This window comes from Schistocerca nitens, chromosome 5 (assembly GCF_023898315.1).
Source record: "Schistocerca nitens isolate TAMUIC-IGC-003100 chromosome 5, iqSchNite1.1, whole genome shotgun sequence".
NCBI lineage: Eukaryota > Metazoa > Arthropoda > Insecta > Orthoptera > Acrididae > Schistocerca > Schistocerca nitens.
In genome coordinates this window covers 373,916,900-373,934,432 of record NC_064618.1, presented here as the reverse complement: position 1 = coordinate 373,934,432, position 17,533 = coordinate 373,916,900, and the positions used below count along the sequence as shown (strand labels likewise).

General features: G+C 37.1%; 1 protein-coding gene across 1 annotated transcript in view; it reads left to right on the top strand.

Moving 5' to 3' along the window:
- LOC126260462 (dual specificity calcium/calmodulin-dependent 3',5'-cyclic nucleotide phosphodiesterase 1-like) overlaps nt 1-17,533 on the top strand; it is a 620,495-nt gene that overhangs the window by 540,989 nt on the left and 61,973 nt on the right. Inside the window, exons 9-11 of the mRNA XM_049957791.1 lie at nt 4,680-4,849; nt 5,891-6,052; nt 7,470-7,672. Of these exons, the coding sequence (XP_049813748.1) occupies nt 4,680-4,849; nt 5,891-6,052; nt 7,470-7,672 (535 nt within the window). The remainder of the gene's footprint in view (nt 1-4,679; nt 4,850-5,890; nt 6,053-7,469; nt 7,673-17,533) is intronic.

The window sequence follows — 17,533 nt, the reverse complement described above, 5'->3', positions numbered from 1 at the left end:
ATACAAAGATCATTCCCAACTGATTCTTTGTTCTGTAATTTGTGCAGACACTGGAAGAGTTGAAATTAGTTATCTATAAAATTTACACTTTTTAGATTCATTTTTGATGTATTTGTATTGTACATAAACAAAAACAGGTAAGTTACAGTTGTGATATATTCACAATTTCACTCATAACAAGACCATTTACTGCTGGAGTTGTTTGTGGCACATTTTGAAGCCCACATATCCACAGTGAATCAAATGATATTTCTTACAATAAGAATTTGTTTCTGAACATCATTTTTACACTTCTTGTACTTTTACCACTTATATGGTAAATACATTGACCCAGCGAGTCTTGTAGGGCATTCTTGATGTTTGCCACCCTCTGCTTTCTTTTGCTTGATGTCAAAGGTTTCAGTAATTTCTCCAGTTAGATTGAATGAGTGTTTCATACTCCATTTTTCTCTCATATATTCAGAATATTAAAGATGGGTTAACATCGCCACATCTGAAAACTGGAAGAATAATTTTCTATACTACTTAGAAAATTCCTTATACTTTCCACTGTTTTGATGAACTTATCACTTTGGTTGAGTATTCCCGTTGACTTGTTAGAACCAGTTACCATACATGGTTTTAATTTCAGGTCATTAGTATTGTGATGTTGTAGGCACTGCACTAGTGACTGTGAAGACCAAGAAAAAGCATGTGTGGATCATAAATTAAAAAAAAAAAAAATCTAATCCTTCCAAATTTGTCTCTGTTCCACAAATAAACATTACTTCAGGAGCACTCTCCATCAAAATCTGGTAAAGTCAGGTGAACATACAAACAAATGCTATTAATGACAGGGAAATTGACGAAAGGAAAAATGACATTCCAGTCATAAATATTAGAGAAACTAATCAGTCTGAAATGGCGGGATGAGAAGCATCTTTGTATGCTGTCAATATTTCACAAAGCTGATATGTTCATTGGAGGTCAGCAGCTTTTTGTTCACTATGGTGATTCATAAGTAGCATTCCAATATAATGAAATTTGTATTTCACTACAGCTGAATAGCAAACAAGCCAACACCTCTAAACTTCTATAGAAGTTGAACGCACTAAGAACATGTTGCCTATGAACTGGAGTATCAGTCAACTATGTTCAGGACATATCCCCCAAAAATATCCCCCTAATGTCAAGAGGTAAATGACAAAATTCACTAACCATATCTTGAAAATAATTATGTACCGAGAAGGTGGAGGATCACTCACCTGAAACTTTTTGTCGAGCACAAGAAGTGATTAGCACATTAAAGCAGGAAAATTATTTACTGTATGAAGTCTGTAAACATTTAGTGACACTCTCGTATGATTACTGAAATCAAAAGCTTCAGTTGACAGTAACGTTGTAGTTTCATTCATACAGCTGGTATGACTCAATTTCAAACCATTCTCAAATGTATTAACTTGTGAATAAACTCATAATTAAGTCAAAGCCACTGCTTTGAGTAAAACTACTAAATAAATGGCAGGTTGAGGCAGATCTAAATAAATATGAAATCAACCATTGAAATTCAATGACTCTCTTGAGCAAGGCAGTATTGAGCTCCAGTGTCTTCATAGACCACCACATTGGATACAAAATGTAATCCACTTGTTTGCTAGGTATAGGAATTCTTAACAATAATATGTGAAAGACCACCCATATTTGCTGCACTTGGACCAGTTGTTTTAGTCCTCTACAAAAGAGATGTAAGCGGATTCTTGGGTAGTGCCATACATGGCCTTATCATTTGGCAGGCCACAGAAATTAGATAATAGTATGGAGACATTCCTACAATGTATTTTCTGCATCTGAGCAACATTGTCTGCTTGTAAAATGGTTCCTAGAAGGCTGGTCTGAGATATATATTGGTTTCAAGCATTATGAATTACCTCAAAGAAAATGGTCAACATGGATTTAAAAAACGTCATTCTTGTGAAACACAACTAGCTCTTTGCTCACACAAAATGTTGAGTGCTATTGACAAGGAATTTCAAACAGATTCCATATTTCTAGATTTCCAGAAGCCTTTTGACACTGTACCACTCAAGCAGCTTGCAGTGAAATTGCATGCTTATGGAATATCATCTCAGTTAAGTGACTAGATTTGTGATTTCCTGTCAGAGGTCACAGTTTGTAGTAATTTACGGAAAGCCATAGAGTAAAACAGAAGTGATTTCTGGCATTTGCCAAGGTAGTGTTAGAGGCCCTTTGCTGTTTGTCATCTGTATAAACAATTTAGGAGACAATCCGAGCAGCTATCTTAGGTTGTTTGCAGATGACACTATTGTTTATCGCTAGTAAAGTCATCAGAAGATTAAAACAAATTGCAAAATGATTTAGAAAAGGTATCTTTATGGGTTGAAAATTGGCAGTTGACTCTAAATAGTGAAAAGTGTGAAGTCATCCACATGAGTGCTAAAAGAAATCTATTAAACATTAAACTTTGGTTACACAATAAATCAGTCAAATCTAAAGACCATAAATTCAACTAAATACCAAGGAATTACAATTACAAACAACTTCAATTGGAAGGAACACATAGAAAATGTTGTGGGAAGGGCTAACTAAAGACTGCATTTTATTGGCAGGACACTTATTGATGAAGTACATTGAGAAAGTTTAAAGAAGGGCAGCAAGGTTTGTATTATAGGGAAGAGAGGGTCACTGAAATGATACAAAATTTGGGGTGTAAATCATTAAAGCAAAGGCATGTTACGTTGTGGTGGAATCTTCTCATGAATTTTCAATCACCAATTTTCTCCTCTAAATGTGAAAATATTGTTGATGTGACCTATACAGGGAGAAACAACCACCAGAATAAAATAAGGGAAATCGGAGCTTGCACCGAAAGATATAGGTGTTCGTTTTTTCTGCATGCTGTACGAGATTGGAATAATAGACAGTTTTTGTGAAGGTGCTTTGATGAACTCTCTGCCAGGCACGTCAATATTATTTGCAGCATATCCATGTAGATGTAGGTGTAGAAAACACTGGATTGATCTATTCACAGTAAGACTTCCCACACTGCATACAGGGATCATCATTGTCCAAATAAACCCTGTTTTCTTCACCATATCTGATTCCAGTTTGTCACCATGCACTGAACCCATTCACAGTAGCTCAACAGTGGAAGTCAGTAGTAGGTGGTTCTCAACAGTAGGAGACATCTTGAGACACCAACTTTCCTTTCATGAGATATCTGATGACAGTATGACATTTATTTGTATTTTGACCTGTGCTTGGTTAATGGACAATGAAGTTGTTAAACCTACTGGATCTCATGAAAAAACTAGAATGTTCCTTCTTTAGATTATCTGGGAATGATATCTAGACCTGGCCTCAAATTATTTATGTCTTATAGTTTACTGAGTCTTTCCTGAGATTTTTTTATGTACACCTTTTACTTGCATTCTATAACTTTCATATACTTCAGACATGAATATGATATTTTATAGTTGATTCATCTCTACTATGCATGTACCTTCATAACTGAAGATTGTAGATTGTATCTGTAGTTATAAATGTAGAAGCAGAACTGATTCACCATTTAATATTCAGCAAATGAAAACTAAAGGATATATTGCTATTTGTCTTATAGAGGATATGTTGAGTTGCGGACAGGCACAACAAAAAAACTGCTATACATTTGAGCTTTTGTCCAAAAGGCCTTCTTCAAAAGTAGAAAACACACACATATTCTCACAAGCACAACTAAAACACACATGACCACTGTCTCTGACCACTGAGATTGAAATACATACCAGCAATCAGTGGCTGGAGACAGTGGTCGTGCGTGTGTGTGTGTGTGTGTGTGTGTGTGTGTGTGTGTGTGTGTGTGTGTGTGTGTGAGAGAGAGAGAGAGAGAGAGAGAGAGAGAGAGAGAGAGAGAGAGAGTGTTTGGCGAAAAGCTCAAATGTGTAACAGTCTTTTGTTGTGCCTACCTGCAACTCAGTGTTCCCTCTACATGGTGAGTAGCAATCTGTCCCTTTCACAATATTGTCATTATTCCATCCTAGATAAACAGTAAGATATCCTATACATGTCTGAAAATTAGAGAATGCAAGTAAAGGGTATATATAAAAATGTATACTCTGTGTAGATATATGGCTTCAGAAACCCTGGCTATTGACTATTTGAAATGATACTAAAACAATAGATTTGAGGCTGATACTGGCGCTCCATGTATTACACAGTGTGGCCATGATTATGTCTCTGATTGTAAAAAACAATATCTTTGTAATGAACAAGATACAGATCTCTTTGCCTTCTCATGCTCATGTTTTAATTCTGGTTAAACTTCCTTGAACATTGATAGGCACGGTGAACAAACAACTTACTTGTAATATAGAAGAAATTAAGACAATACAAAACATAATATTAATAAGTTAGTCAAGTATTCATTCTTAAAGCCATCATCATCTACATTGCTGGAGTTCTGTCCCAGTTAATGGAAGCAGCAACTCCAGGATCAGACTTACAGCTGTGGTGTAAATAGAATATTTGTTATACTTCTGGTTATAACTCCATTCTATCTTCATCCTGCTCTCATGTTTGCTTGTATTACTTTTTTCTATCTCACTATTACTTCATGTACAACAGCTATATTTTTTTCACTAAAGTTAAGTATTTTTATATCTTTCCGTGCATATCTTCTGTTTCAGAACTGGCTAACAGATCTGGAGATCTTTGCAACCCTTGTTGCAGCTTTAATTCATGACTATGAACATACAGGTACAACCAACAACTTCCATGTCATGTCAGGCACAGAGACAGCATTATTATATAATGATCGTGCTGTCCTAGAAAATCATCATATAAGTGCCTCTTTTAGGTATGAAACAATTATAAATTCCTATTTATAATGCTTTTCAAAAAATATATTATATATAAATCATAAATGAGTAGAAGAATTGCTTTTCATTTTGTAGAAACTACTGAATTCGCTCCATTGTGTATTTCTCTATTGGAATTTAATGTGGATAATGAAACTGGGTGATGATGCTTATGACAAAAGGGGATGGTTCTATAGTGCAACACAATACTAAGCATTAATAATTTTGATGAATGTAGCATATATTTTTCCCAGTCATCTGATAAATAAAACAGAGAAAACTGTTATGTCACACTTCAAAGCTAATTACACTTTTACATTACTAAATATGCAGACCTGGAGACATAAATATTGATCTTGAGAGAAGTAGTACAAAATCAACAGAAAGACCAAGAAAGGAATGACAAAGGAACTCAATGGTTGAAATGGCTCTGAGCACTATGGGACTTAACATCTGTGGTCATCAGTCCCCTAGGACTTAGAACTACTTAAACCTAACTAACCTAAGGACATCACACACATCCATGCCCGAGGCAGGATTCAAACCTGCGACCGTAGTGGTCGCGCAGTTCCAGACTGAAGTGCCTAGAACCGCTCAGCCACTCTGGCCGGCAGTTACTCAATGTAACAGAAAGATTATGAAGTTCTTTACCACTCTGAGTCTATCAACATTGACAATTGTGGAGGTGATTTGGCAGAAGGCACTAACACAGCTAAATCTTGAGTGACTAAAAAAATCTGGGCCCATAGTCACCTCTGACTACTGGTGTATATGTTATTTGTATTTCCTGATCTACAGTTCTGAATTAATTGTTTTCCTTTATTATAATAATTATACATTGTTGATTTCTAATTTTCTCTTAGAATTGCAAAGGAGAATAGATTTTTTCTTAATCTGAGAAACAGTTATCAATTAACAAAAAAGTAATACTTTGTATTTGCCAGACAGGGAAATTTCTCCAGTTTAATGTTCAGCTTTATACCTTTTACAGTTGTGTATTTATTGAAGAGAACTTACCCATTTTCTTTTCTGTTTTAAAGGGTGATGCGGGATGAGGAATGTAACATCCTCCAAAATCTGTCACGTGAAGAGTTTCGGGAGTTCCGCACTCTTGTTATTGATATGGTTTTAGCAACAGACATGAGTTTCCATTTTCAGCAGCTGAAAAACATGAGGAATCTCCTGACACTCGCTGAGGCCAGGTAAGGTTCATTAATTTCAAATGTTAGTGTGTCAGTATGTTGGAAATGGATTTTAAGAAATTATTTTTGTGTTTTATTTGTGATAGTTTTATTTTTATTCACAATGATTTGTAGTCTCTATCATTTTTATCTCACAGTAATGAAAGACTGATGTCTATACAGCAGATAAGATATGACTTTATGTAATAGCCATGACTGATAGTTGCATTCACATGCAGGGACCATGTTATTTCCTGGTATACAGAGCTCCACAAATGTTTGCCCATGCTTTTCTTGGTTTTTCTCATAAATCATATGGTACTCATACATTCCTTGATACCTAACAGTATGTCACACCTATTTATTCTTGCATAGACTTGCATAGATCATCATGGGTTAAACCTTTTACCAAAGGGCCTAAGTTTTAAATACTACTGCTAAATCTAGTATTCATATTTAAGACAATAATGACTATAAATTACAAAGACATCCACAATAGGCTCTCCACATACCTACTCTGATTACTGGCAAGCGCCAGGCCCCTCTTGATTTTTCAGGCTGTTGGATATGCCTAAATGAAAATTGTTATATTAACAGTGTAACATGTATCTATTGTATGATTGCTTTGACATTCAGCATTTGAGAAATTTCCATTAATGCAGCTTTCAGATTGTTTGGAAATGCTGGATTATTTCTCCTTTTTTGCTAATAATTTTATAGTGCATTTTCAGTGTCTATAGGAGTACATGAATGATACAAATAATGTAAACAGTCTTCACCTTGCAGACTCACCTCCACATTTCTTCAGTAGTTTCCACATGGATTCATGTCCAGCTCCAACTCTTTCAAGTTGAAATGAAGAAGGCTTTTGTCTAAGCTACAATACATTATTTGAGAAAAAGAATGTTTTGCCAAATGTTGTGTATCCTTCACAATTACAAGCATTTCACCAAAGCCTAGAGTGAAAGTGAACTATTGAAGTCATGTGAACTTAGTCAGAAAAAGTATGTATCTTTTTCTATGAAATTAGAGAGACAGCATGACAGACTGGTGCTTACCTTTGTGGTGAGTTTCCCCTCATCTTTGTAGTTGGATCCACCTCAACCTAGGGCCTATGTGACCCACCTCTCCTTTCCAAAATTTCCCAACCTATCCCTATTTTCTCACTAAGGAAAGAACATACAAGTTCCAAAAATTCGGTTTAGTTTTTTTCACTTAAATAAGTGTTTCCTTCAGTAAGTACTCGAAGTTTTACTTCCTGGAGGTAAGTATTGACCACCTATTCCCTCCATATAATTTTAAATTTTCTCAGTTGTATTTTTACTATAAGGTAATTGTTACCTGACTATCTTGTTCAAAGAAAACATATTTTCTTCCTTGCCTGTGTTTTGCTCATGTATTTTAATGAATTTTGTTTTGCATGATCATGTCTTTGCAGTGTGGACAAGTCCAAGGCTCTATCACTGGTGCTTCACTGTTGTGACATATCACATCCTGCTAAGCGATGGGATCTCCACCATAGATGGACTTCTCAACTTCTTGAGGAGTTCTTCAGACAAGGAGATAAGGAACGTGAGTTAGGACTGCCATTCAGCCCTCTATGTGATCGCAACAACACACTTGTTGCTGAGTCACAGATTGGTAAGTACATAACACAGAACAAAGATTTTTAAAATGATATATACCAAATTAAAACAAGAATGTGGCGCAGCAGCACTTCAGTTGTTATAAAGTTACTTTCTTATGTACAAATACATGGAACAAAACATGGAATTAGAGCACACAGTTTTGTGCCATTTGATGGAAAGAGAGACTCACCACTCTGCAAAAATTAAAGATATTTCATTCATAACATTGTGTTACCAATAATTTTAAACTAAATCAGTAAAGAGCTATTTAAAACTACACATAATTCTTTCAGGGATCCTATAACGTTTCATGAATTTTCAGTTGCAAGGAAAATAGTCCTCAGTGAATGGTGAAATAATTTAGAAATTTGATGATAACATGTAAAATGAAAAATTAAACTATTTTATTCTGTTACATAACACTCCTCCCTTTGAAAAATTCATCACAGATTTTTCCTTTGATTATCTTCTGTGCTAAGCTCATATATCTACTTCACAATTGTACATTGTGCCTACTGCACCAATTTTGTTGTTTGTGATAGCTGACTTACATGGATTGTCTCTTTGTCTCCAAATTCTGTATCATAATTCTTAAACTTCAGTTTGTCAATCCCTTTTTTTGTTTTTATAGTATGCTACATTATCCTTTTTTCTATGTTTACAAGTTATACTTAATTTTACAGTTTTACTAGTCTTGTGGTTTTTTAACCCATTGTTTTGGTATATCGTCTGAATCTTTGTCTTTTAAACAAAAAATTCCCGTACATTTCCTCAAAATGTACAGCCTTAAAACTAAGCTTAGACAACAACTACTTGCAGTACTGCCATATACAATGTAGTGGCCAGTAGCTACCTACCTTATCTTACAGTTATTTGCAGATTAACTATGTCTTTCAGTGCCACGCTTTCTTATTCTTACATTTCTAGAACCAACATCCTCATCCTCTTTGGCACTTTACCATGTGCATTGGCACTTAGTGATGCCATACACAGTTTACATTGTTCTATGTTCATGATAATTGACCCTTGCTATGTTTCCCGAGGACATGCAGCTTTACTGTATGATTAAATGATGATGGCGTCCTCTTGGGTAAAATATTCTGGAGGTAGAATAGTCCCCCATTCGGATCTCCGGGTGGGGACTACTCAATAGGACGTCGTTATCAGGAGAAAGAAAACTGGCGTTCTACGGATCGGAGCGTGGAATGTCAGATCCCTTAATCGGGCAGGTAGGTTAGAAAATTTAAAAAGGGAAATGGATAGGTTAAAGTTAGATATAGTGGGAATTAGTGAAGTTCGGTGGCAGGAGGAACAAGACTTTTGGTTAGGTGATTACAGGGTTATAAATATAAAATCAAATAGGGGTAATGCAGGAGTAGGTTTAATAATGAATAAAAAAATAGGAGTGTGGGTTAGCTACTACAAACAGCATAGTGAACGCATTATTGTGGCCAAGATAGGCACAAAGCCCATGCCTACTACAAGTTTATATGCCAACTAGCTCTGCAGATGATGAAGAAATTGATGAAATGTATGACGAGATAAAAGAAATTATTCAGGTAGTGAAGGGAGACGAAAATTTAATAGTCATGGGCGACTGGAATTCGTCTGTAGGAAAAGGGAGAGAAGGAAACATAGTAGGTGAATATGGATTGGAGGGAAGATATCAAAGAGGAAGCCGCCTTGTAGAATTTTGCACAGAGCATAACTTAATCATAGCTAACACTTGGTTCAAGAATCATAAAAGAAGGTTGTATACCTGGAAGAATCCTGGAGATACTAAAAGGTATCAGATAGATTATATAATGGTAAGACAGAGATTTAGGAACCAGGTTTTAAATTGTAAGACATTTCCAGGGGCAGATGTGGATTCTGACCACAATCTATTAGTTATGACCTGCAGATTGAAACTGAAGAAACTGCAAAAAGGTGGGAATTTAAGGAGATGGGACCTGGATAAACTGAAAGAATCAGAGGTTGTAGAGAGTTTCAGGGAGAGCATAAGGGGACAATTGACAGGAATGGGGGAAAGAAATACAGTAGAAGAAGAATGGGTAGCTCTGAGGGATGAAGTAGTGAAGGCAGCAGAGGATCAAGTAGGTAAAAAGATGAGGGCTAATAGAAATCCTTGGGTAACAGAAGAAATATTGAATTTAATTGATGAAAGGAGAAAATATAAAAATGCAGTAAATGAAGCGGGCAAAAAGGAATACAAACTTCTCAAAAATGAGATCGACAGGAAGTGCAAAATGGCTAAGCAGGGATGGCTAGAGGACAAATGTAAGGATGTAGAGGCTTGTCTCACTAGGGGTAAGATAGATACTGCCTACAGGAAAATTAAAGAGACCTTTGGAGAGAAGAGAACCACTTGTATGAATATCAAGAGCTCAGATGGCAACCCAGTTCTAAGCAAAGAAGGGAAGGCAGAAAGGTGGAAGGAGTATATAGAGGGTTTATACAAGGGCGATGTACTTGAGGACAATATTATGGAAATGGAAGAGGATGTAGATGAAGATGAAATGGGAGATAAGATACTGCGTGAAGAGTTTGACAGAGCACTGAAAGACCTGAGTCGAAACAAGGCCCCGGGAGTAGACAACATTCCATTAGAACTACTGATGGCCTTGGGAGAGCCAGTCATGACAAAACTCTACCATCCGGTGAGCAAGATGTATGAGACAGGCGAAATACCCACAGACTTCAAGAAGAATATAATAATTCCAATCCCAAAGATAGCAGGTGTTGACAGATGTGAAAATTACCGAACTATCAGTTTAATAAGTCACAGCTGCAAAATACTAACGCGAATTCTTTACAGACGAATGGAAAAACTGGTAGAAGCGGACCTCGGGGAAGATCAGTTTGGATTCCGTAGAAATGTTGGAACACGTGAGGCAATACTAACCTTACGACTTATCTTAGAAGAAAGATTAAGGAAAGGCAAACCTACATTTCTAGCATTTGTAGACTTAGAGAAAGCTTTTGACAACGTTAACTGGAATACTCTCTTTCAAATTCTGAAGGTGGCAGGGGTAAAATACAGGGAGCGAAAGGCTATTTACAATTTGTACAGAAACCAGATGGCAGTTATAAGAGTCAGGGGTATGAAAGGGAAGCAGTGGTTGGGAAAGGAGTGAGACAGGATTGTAGCCTCTCTCCAATGTTATTCAATCTGTATATTGAGCAAGCAGTAAAGGAAACAAAAGAAAAATTCGGAGTAGGTATTAAAATTCATGGAGAAGAAGTAAAAACTTTGAGGTTCGCCGATGACATTGTAATTCTGTCAGAGACAGCAAAGGACTTGGAAGAGCAGTTGAACGGAATGGACAGTGTCTTGAAAGGAGGATATAAGATGAACATCAACAAAAGCAAAACGAGGATAATGGAATGTAGTCAAATTAAATCGGGTGATGCTGAGGGGATTAGATTAGGAAATGAGACACTTAAAGTAGTAAAGGAGTTTTGCTATTTAGGGAGTAAAATAACTGATGATGGTCGAAGTAGAGAGGATATAAAATGTAGACTGGCAATGGCAAGGAAAGCGTTTCTGAAGAAGAGAAATTTGTTAACATCGAGTATAGATTTAAGTGTCAGGAAGTCGTTTCTGAAAGTATTTGTATGGAGTGTAGCCATGTATGGAAGTGAAACATGGATGATAACCAGTTTGGACAAGAAGAGAATAGAAGCTTTCAATATGTGGTGCTACAGAAGAATGCTGAAGGTAAGGTGGGTAGATCACGTAACTAATGAGGAGGTATTGAATTGGATTGGGGAGAAGAGAAGTTTGTGGCACAACTTGACTAGAAGAAGGGATCGGTTGGTAGGACATGTTTTGAGGCATCAAGGGATCACAAATTTAGCATTGGAGGGCAGCATGGAGGGTAAAAATCGTAGAGGGAGACCAAGAGATGAATACACTAAGCAGATTCAGAAGGATGTGGGTTGCAGTAGGTACTGGGAGATGAAGAAGCTTGCACAGGATAGAGTAGCATGGAGAGCTGCATCAAACCAGTCTCAGGACTGAAGACCACAACAACAACAACATGTTGCCTTGCTTGCAACTGTCTCACTCAGCTGCTGTGGTTTTATGAATAATTACACAATGTTTCCTCTTATCCTCTTTACTTACAACATTGCAAGTATTGTCAGATTTACTCTGATCCTCAGACTCACATTCCTGAAATGATTCAGTCTCATTGGCTTGATTTTTAGCCTTACAAGCATTTTTCTCCTTTCTTCTGTTCCATCCTCTCCCCCTCTGGAGAAGGTTGTGCCACACCAAATTGTGAAGAATCAGCATACTTCAGAAATAATGTATTTGTACCCCTTCATTATTCATAAAATTTGCTATACAACTAACATTATCAACAGCTTTTTGTGCATTCTTGATGGCACCTACGTTAAAAACACAGGCTGCTGTTCCGCTCTACATGACACAAAAATCAGTGGCACATGCACTTCCTTGTAAATTTGGCCTAGTCTTGACAGCTTCAAAACAACAACCATTATCAACCAGTGGCTTAGATACTACTGCACCTATTTCAGTATTACCCACATTGCTGCTCACATACCCATTTACTTCTGTACAGCACTCACTCACTTTGTTTGACACTTCATGTACTTCAGACTCCACATTTTCACAGGATATTGGATCTGATACCTTTACACTACTCTCCACAATGCTAATACTTTGCATATCAAGTAAAATTACAGCAACTTCCACAGCCTTTCATTACTAACATCTTTTTGCATTGTCTAGTCCACTACAAATGCTCTTCAACCATAATTGTTCCTGATTCCTCCTCTCAGATTCCTCTCTATCTCTTCTTTGTCCCCCTCTGTAATAATGTTGTTCCTTATGTCACGATTTTCAAGAAACCAGTCCATCCTCACAACTGCTCTGAAATTCCTCCACATACTCCAGAATCTTAAATAAGCTATCTCTCTCTCTCTCTCTCTCTCTCTCTCTCTCTTCTTCAGTACTCTGTAACTGCACAATCTGCACCTACAGCCTTATCCCTAGTGCTTGTGATTTGCTATGCATTGCTCTCCTGAAAACGAGCTACTGGTGCAGATAAAATCGTCAATGTTTCCTCCATGGCAGCACCGTGTGGAATCGATGATGACGTGTTTGACCCAATAATAATACAAAACCCAACAAAAGAGAGAGACATGAAATAATGATGCAGACACTTAAATACACTACTCTCATACACTTACTACAACATAATGTTCCACCAGAATAGCTACTCAGGAATATCATTTACCCATACTAAAAGATAATGAATGAGCTAGACTCACAATAAAACACAGTGTCCCTTGAAAACAATACATATTGATAGACACCATCTTTGATCATTATTTGCACTCACTTCCTTTATAAAATACATATCAATGCAGCTGGACACACAGAAAAAAAACCTCATTGCATCCCTATGATCCTTATAGTCAAACAAGAGCACAAAAATAGATACTGCACTCTCCATACCATGTGTTGATGAAACTGCAACCCTGCTGTAGTTGAGCAGTCTTCCTAGGAATGGCAGCAGTCAGCATGGTTCCACTGTTGCCAAAGTCCTGATGTGATAGCCAATTCTGACACCAATTCTGATGTCTGAACATAAGATGGCCAGTTCCTTATGCCAAAGTTGCAATCTGGGAAGCTGCGGTCACATTGTGAACAGGAGGTCGGGTGCAGAGTTTTGGTGAGGGGTGTAGTTCATGCCCGGAGGTGTCATTAATGCAGTGGTATTTGCAATAACATTTATGTACGATACAAAATTTAGAGAGTTATAAGTGCGTTCAGAGCTGCGGTCAGTGGCCGAGCTTAAACGCAGAAGAAGTGTTAATGCCTTGTCAGCACATCATAACCTCACTCCCACAGGTTACTGCCATGGCCACATGCTATATTGGCTGTGGTAGAAGGCTGAGGAAAGCACCAGTACTTGGACATTCCGCAATAACCCAGTGAGGCTTCCACCTGAATACTCTCAAAGAAGTCTGTTGTGCACTCAGGTGGAGACTGCCAACTGAGGTCCAGCATATCAGTTGCCGTGAAGACTAGATCCTAGCCATTCACCATGGAGCAACCAAAGGGCGTCAGATGCTCATGAGTCAGCCAGGAGGCTGCACAGATACATCATACCTGGTTGGTGTGGATATGGCAGCTTACAGATCATCTTCGATGACCCATACTGTTGGAAGACTGGCCGCCCATCAGTCTTCTCATTTGCAATGGCCCAGTAGGCAACAGTGGGAGACCATAGCTTTGGTGTGCCTCTGGTTGGCTGCATCTGAGTGTTGAACTCAGCAAGCAGGTAGCAGGCTGGTCATTATCAATCAGGGTATTGTGGTTTCACCGTCATTGTCTCTGGGTTTAGGGACACTGACAGAATGGCACCATGACAGAATGTTGTCTTCAGCTACTTTTTATTTAAATGGTCAAGTCTGCACCTATGATGCAGTGCATTTGCCCTCATTTATCAGACCAACCAATGCTTCTTGCCCCTCTGTGGTAATTCAGTAATTATTCTGGGTCAGCAGGCTCAGTTTGGTCTGCCTATATTTGATTTTTCAATGGCACTTCGTGGTGAAGTTATATCACTGTGATTTGTTATGTAGCACAGCAGTGTTTGCATTTCTGCCTGCCTCACTCTGAGGTTGTGTGGCAGTACTCACCTCATGTCCTGACAGCTGTTACATTGGTGGTATGCCTTGTTGGCATTCTCACTGGCACACTGACTCAACGCTAGCCTTCTCTGTTATGAATTCACCTGATAGAACTCAAAAATTTAAACATGTGCAGTAAAATTATTCTGCTGCACAATACTATATTCCAAACTATCTGATAGAATACAGAGTTTAGTGAACTGAGGAAATTCAAGCTATGGATTCATGAAATGTCATATATCATATTATATTTATGATATTTTGCACACCAGATTATATTATTAAGTCCACGTAAGATCCCTTAAGACCAAACCCTTCTTATTTCTTCAAACAGCTGAACCATGTATAAACATATTTCATTTTTTTAATCCTTTTTAATTAATGAATATGTGATTCCACAGGATACACTTGGCAGTTATGATCCACAATGTCTCTACTTACTTATCTGTACACATTTCAAAAACCACCATCACATTTACTATAACTTTTCTTTGTAACAAATGTCTTGACTCATAATTTCATACATGTACTTTCTTTTTTCAAAATTTGTGAGAGCAGAGCTCTTCCCTTTGCATTTTCACCGTAGAAAAGCATTTATCATGTAATTTAGCGTGCTAAGATAAAAGATGAAGTATCTCTTTTATGACCTTGTTTCACATGTAACATACTTCATTCAAAGTACTAGTGTATGTTGAACCACACCACTGTTCATTACATGATATAATCTAGTTATTGACTTTCCCATTTTGCATTTTATTGCTCTGTTTGTATTCGATTCCCCTTTTATTATCATCCAGTTATTTTATATGTACATTCTTTTCATACATAAGAATATGAGATATTTGTACTGTTTGATCAGGCTACATCATTATTCCAGTACTCTTTCTCAAAGGTAACTGCATTTACATTGCTTTTAATTCACTGATCACAACAGCATAAGTTCCTCAAATTTATTGAGATAGAAAATGTTTATGTTCATCTTTACTATAAGGAGTTGCATGCTGCCATTTTAACCTACATTACTCTCAGCAATTTCAAATCTCAGATCTGTGCTAAGTCAAATGTGCAGAAATGTAAATGCAAAGAATCATCAGTGCCCAGGTAAGTCTCTTAGCCTTTAACTATTTTGGAGAACACATCAATAGTGTGACCAACAGTCAAAGTACAGCTTCTTGCCTACATAAGAGCTGTGCTTGCACCTTCTCCTATGAGCAGAGACTGTGTAAATAACTTTTTATCCTTTCAGAGTGAGTATCCCTTTATTAATCCATCTATACATAAAAAGAAAAAAAAACAGTTCAGGTCATTCTGATGATTGATGTACGTGACCAAGGATTAGGCTGTCCCTTCCTTGGGTTCGACCATCCTCCTTTTCTCCAGTGCCTACATAAAATTGTGTACACCTCATCATAAATCTTTAACAGTATGTAGAACCTCTGACCCTTATCATCATACATCCCAGTGATGAAGTTTCTCCATAGCATATCAACTCTACCTGATTATTTCAAACGTTTGTTTCCTGGTTCTTTCTTTTTGTGCCTTTTTACCTACACTTCTTGCAATGCCACAACATACATATATTAAATCATCTAGTAATAATTCTTTTTATTAATTTTATTTCCCCTTCATGCTTTTCGAAATAGTCTTCACCCTCCATTAAATACTTATTGTCAGTGACTGTCCACCAGGAATCTATTTGCTGCTACTAGATTATTAAGTTTGTACTTATTCTGTATTATCAAAGCAGTTACACTCCACCCACATCAAAAACCAATCCCTGCTGGGAATCAATGTTGCGAACATAGTCTTTCTTCTACTTTTCTGTAGACAAATAATTGGTAAGTATATCAAAAAGTAGTTTTTGAGCTGTGTTGAGACTAATTTCCAAGTTATTTTTCTTATTCCTTGTTTAATCTTAATTAAAAGACACAATTCAGCCACAGCTATTGTCTGTAAAAGAGATAAACATGCATGCACACGTGCGATCACGTGCTCATGCTTTAAATATTGGCATAAATGGTTGGTTTCCTAGGCCCAGTATTCTTTTAAATGTTAACAACAATAAGTATATCCTCATTTGTATTTAAACAATATCATTAGATTCTGCCCTAACTACCCTTCACAGAACGAACTACTAATAAGAAAAATCTCAGTTCAGTGCTGTTTACAGCTCACATAATCAGTCATACTGCTAGCTGCACTGCACTGCACTGCTGATACATTACATGTGCACTGAATGACACTGTGATGAACTGCTGCATAGTCATTGCATAGCCAGCTGATCAGCTGCTGCACTGCAAAGCAGAGCTGGGATGTTGTTGCTCTCATTGGCCACAATAGGGATGACATCTGGGATTGCTGCTGCCACTGTAGTCTCAAAATCACGATATGAAATTCTTCTGTGTTATTGATGATATTATTCTCTAGTCATGTCTCAAAGTTGCTTAACCACCCAAATATGTTTTGCTGTTGATCTTATTGCTATGTTTGGTCAATCATCATTTGACACTATGGTCAGTCAATGAATGCTTCTTTGATCTTAACCAAATTAAACTTCTTTCTTCATAACTATTAAAATTAATTTAGTCAACACACTGTGTGTGCCCACTTAAACTTATCAGCTGTTGCCATGTGTTGCTCTGGACAAAGTTATATCTTCTATCATTACCATCAAAATTCTTGAAAATTCTTTTTATTATTACTAAAGCTCTCTTCTTTTAGAACTTGTAATTCATGTCCTGTTGTACAGTGCCAAATGTAGTGTTATGTGTGAATTGTTTTAGTATGTTGTGTACCACTTCATGCACATTTTGTCACCCAGCTGGTATATGTGCTGACTTATATCTTACAAATACCTTGAGGTTGCCATTCTGGAATTTATCTGCTTGTAGTGGATCTGCACACAGTGTCATTATAACATGACATGTGACTTCACTTTTTGCTGTGGATGGGTGCTGAAAAGAGCTTCACTTTATTGAAGCTTCTAAAATGAAATAATTGGTTTTGTGATAGCTCTTCCATACTATATTCACAATGTTTCCAAAATACAACTTCAGTTTTAGTTGTGAGTCTCACACAACTTGTAGCTCAAAGATAGATCATAACATGTGTTGCTGTTACAATTTGACATTTCAGACTGACAGTTGTCCTGTATTCTTCAATTGTTCTGGCATTGACAATATTGCCCACACCCTTTGTTCCATAA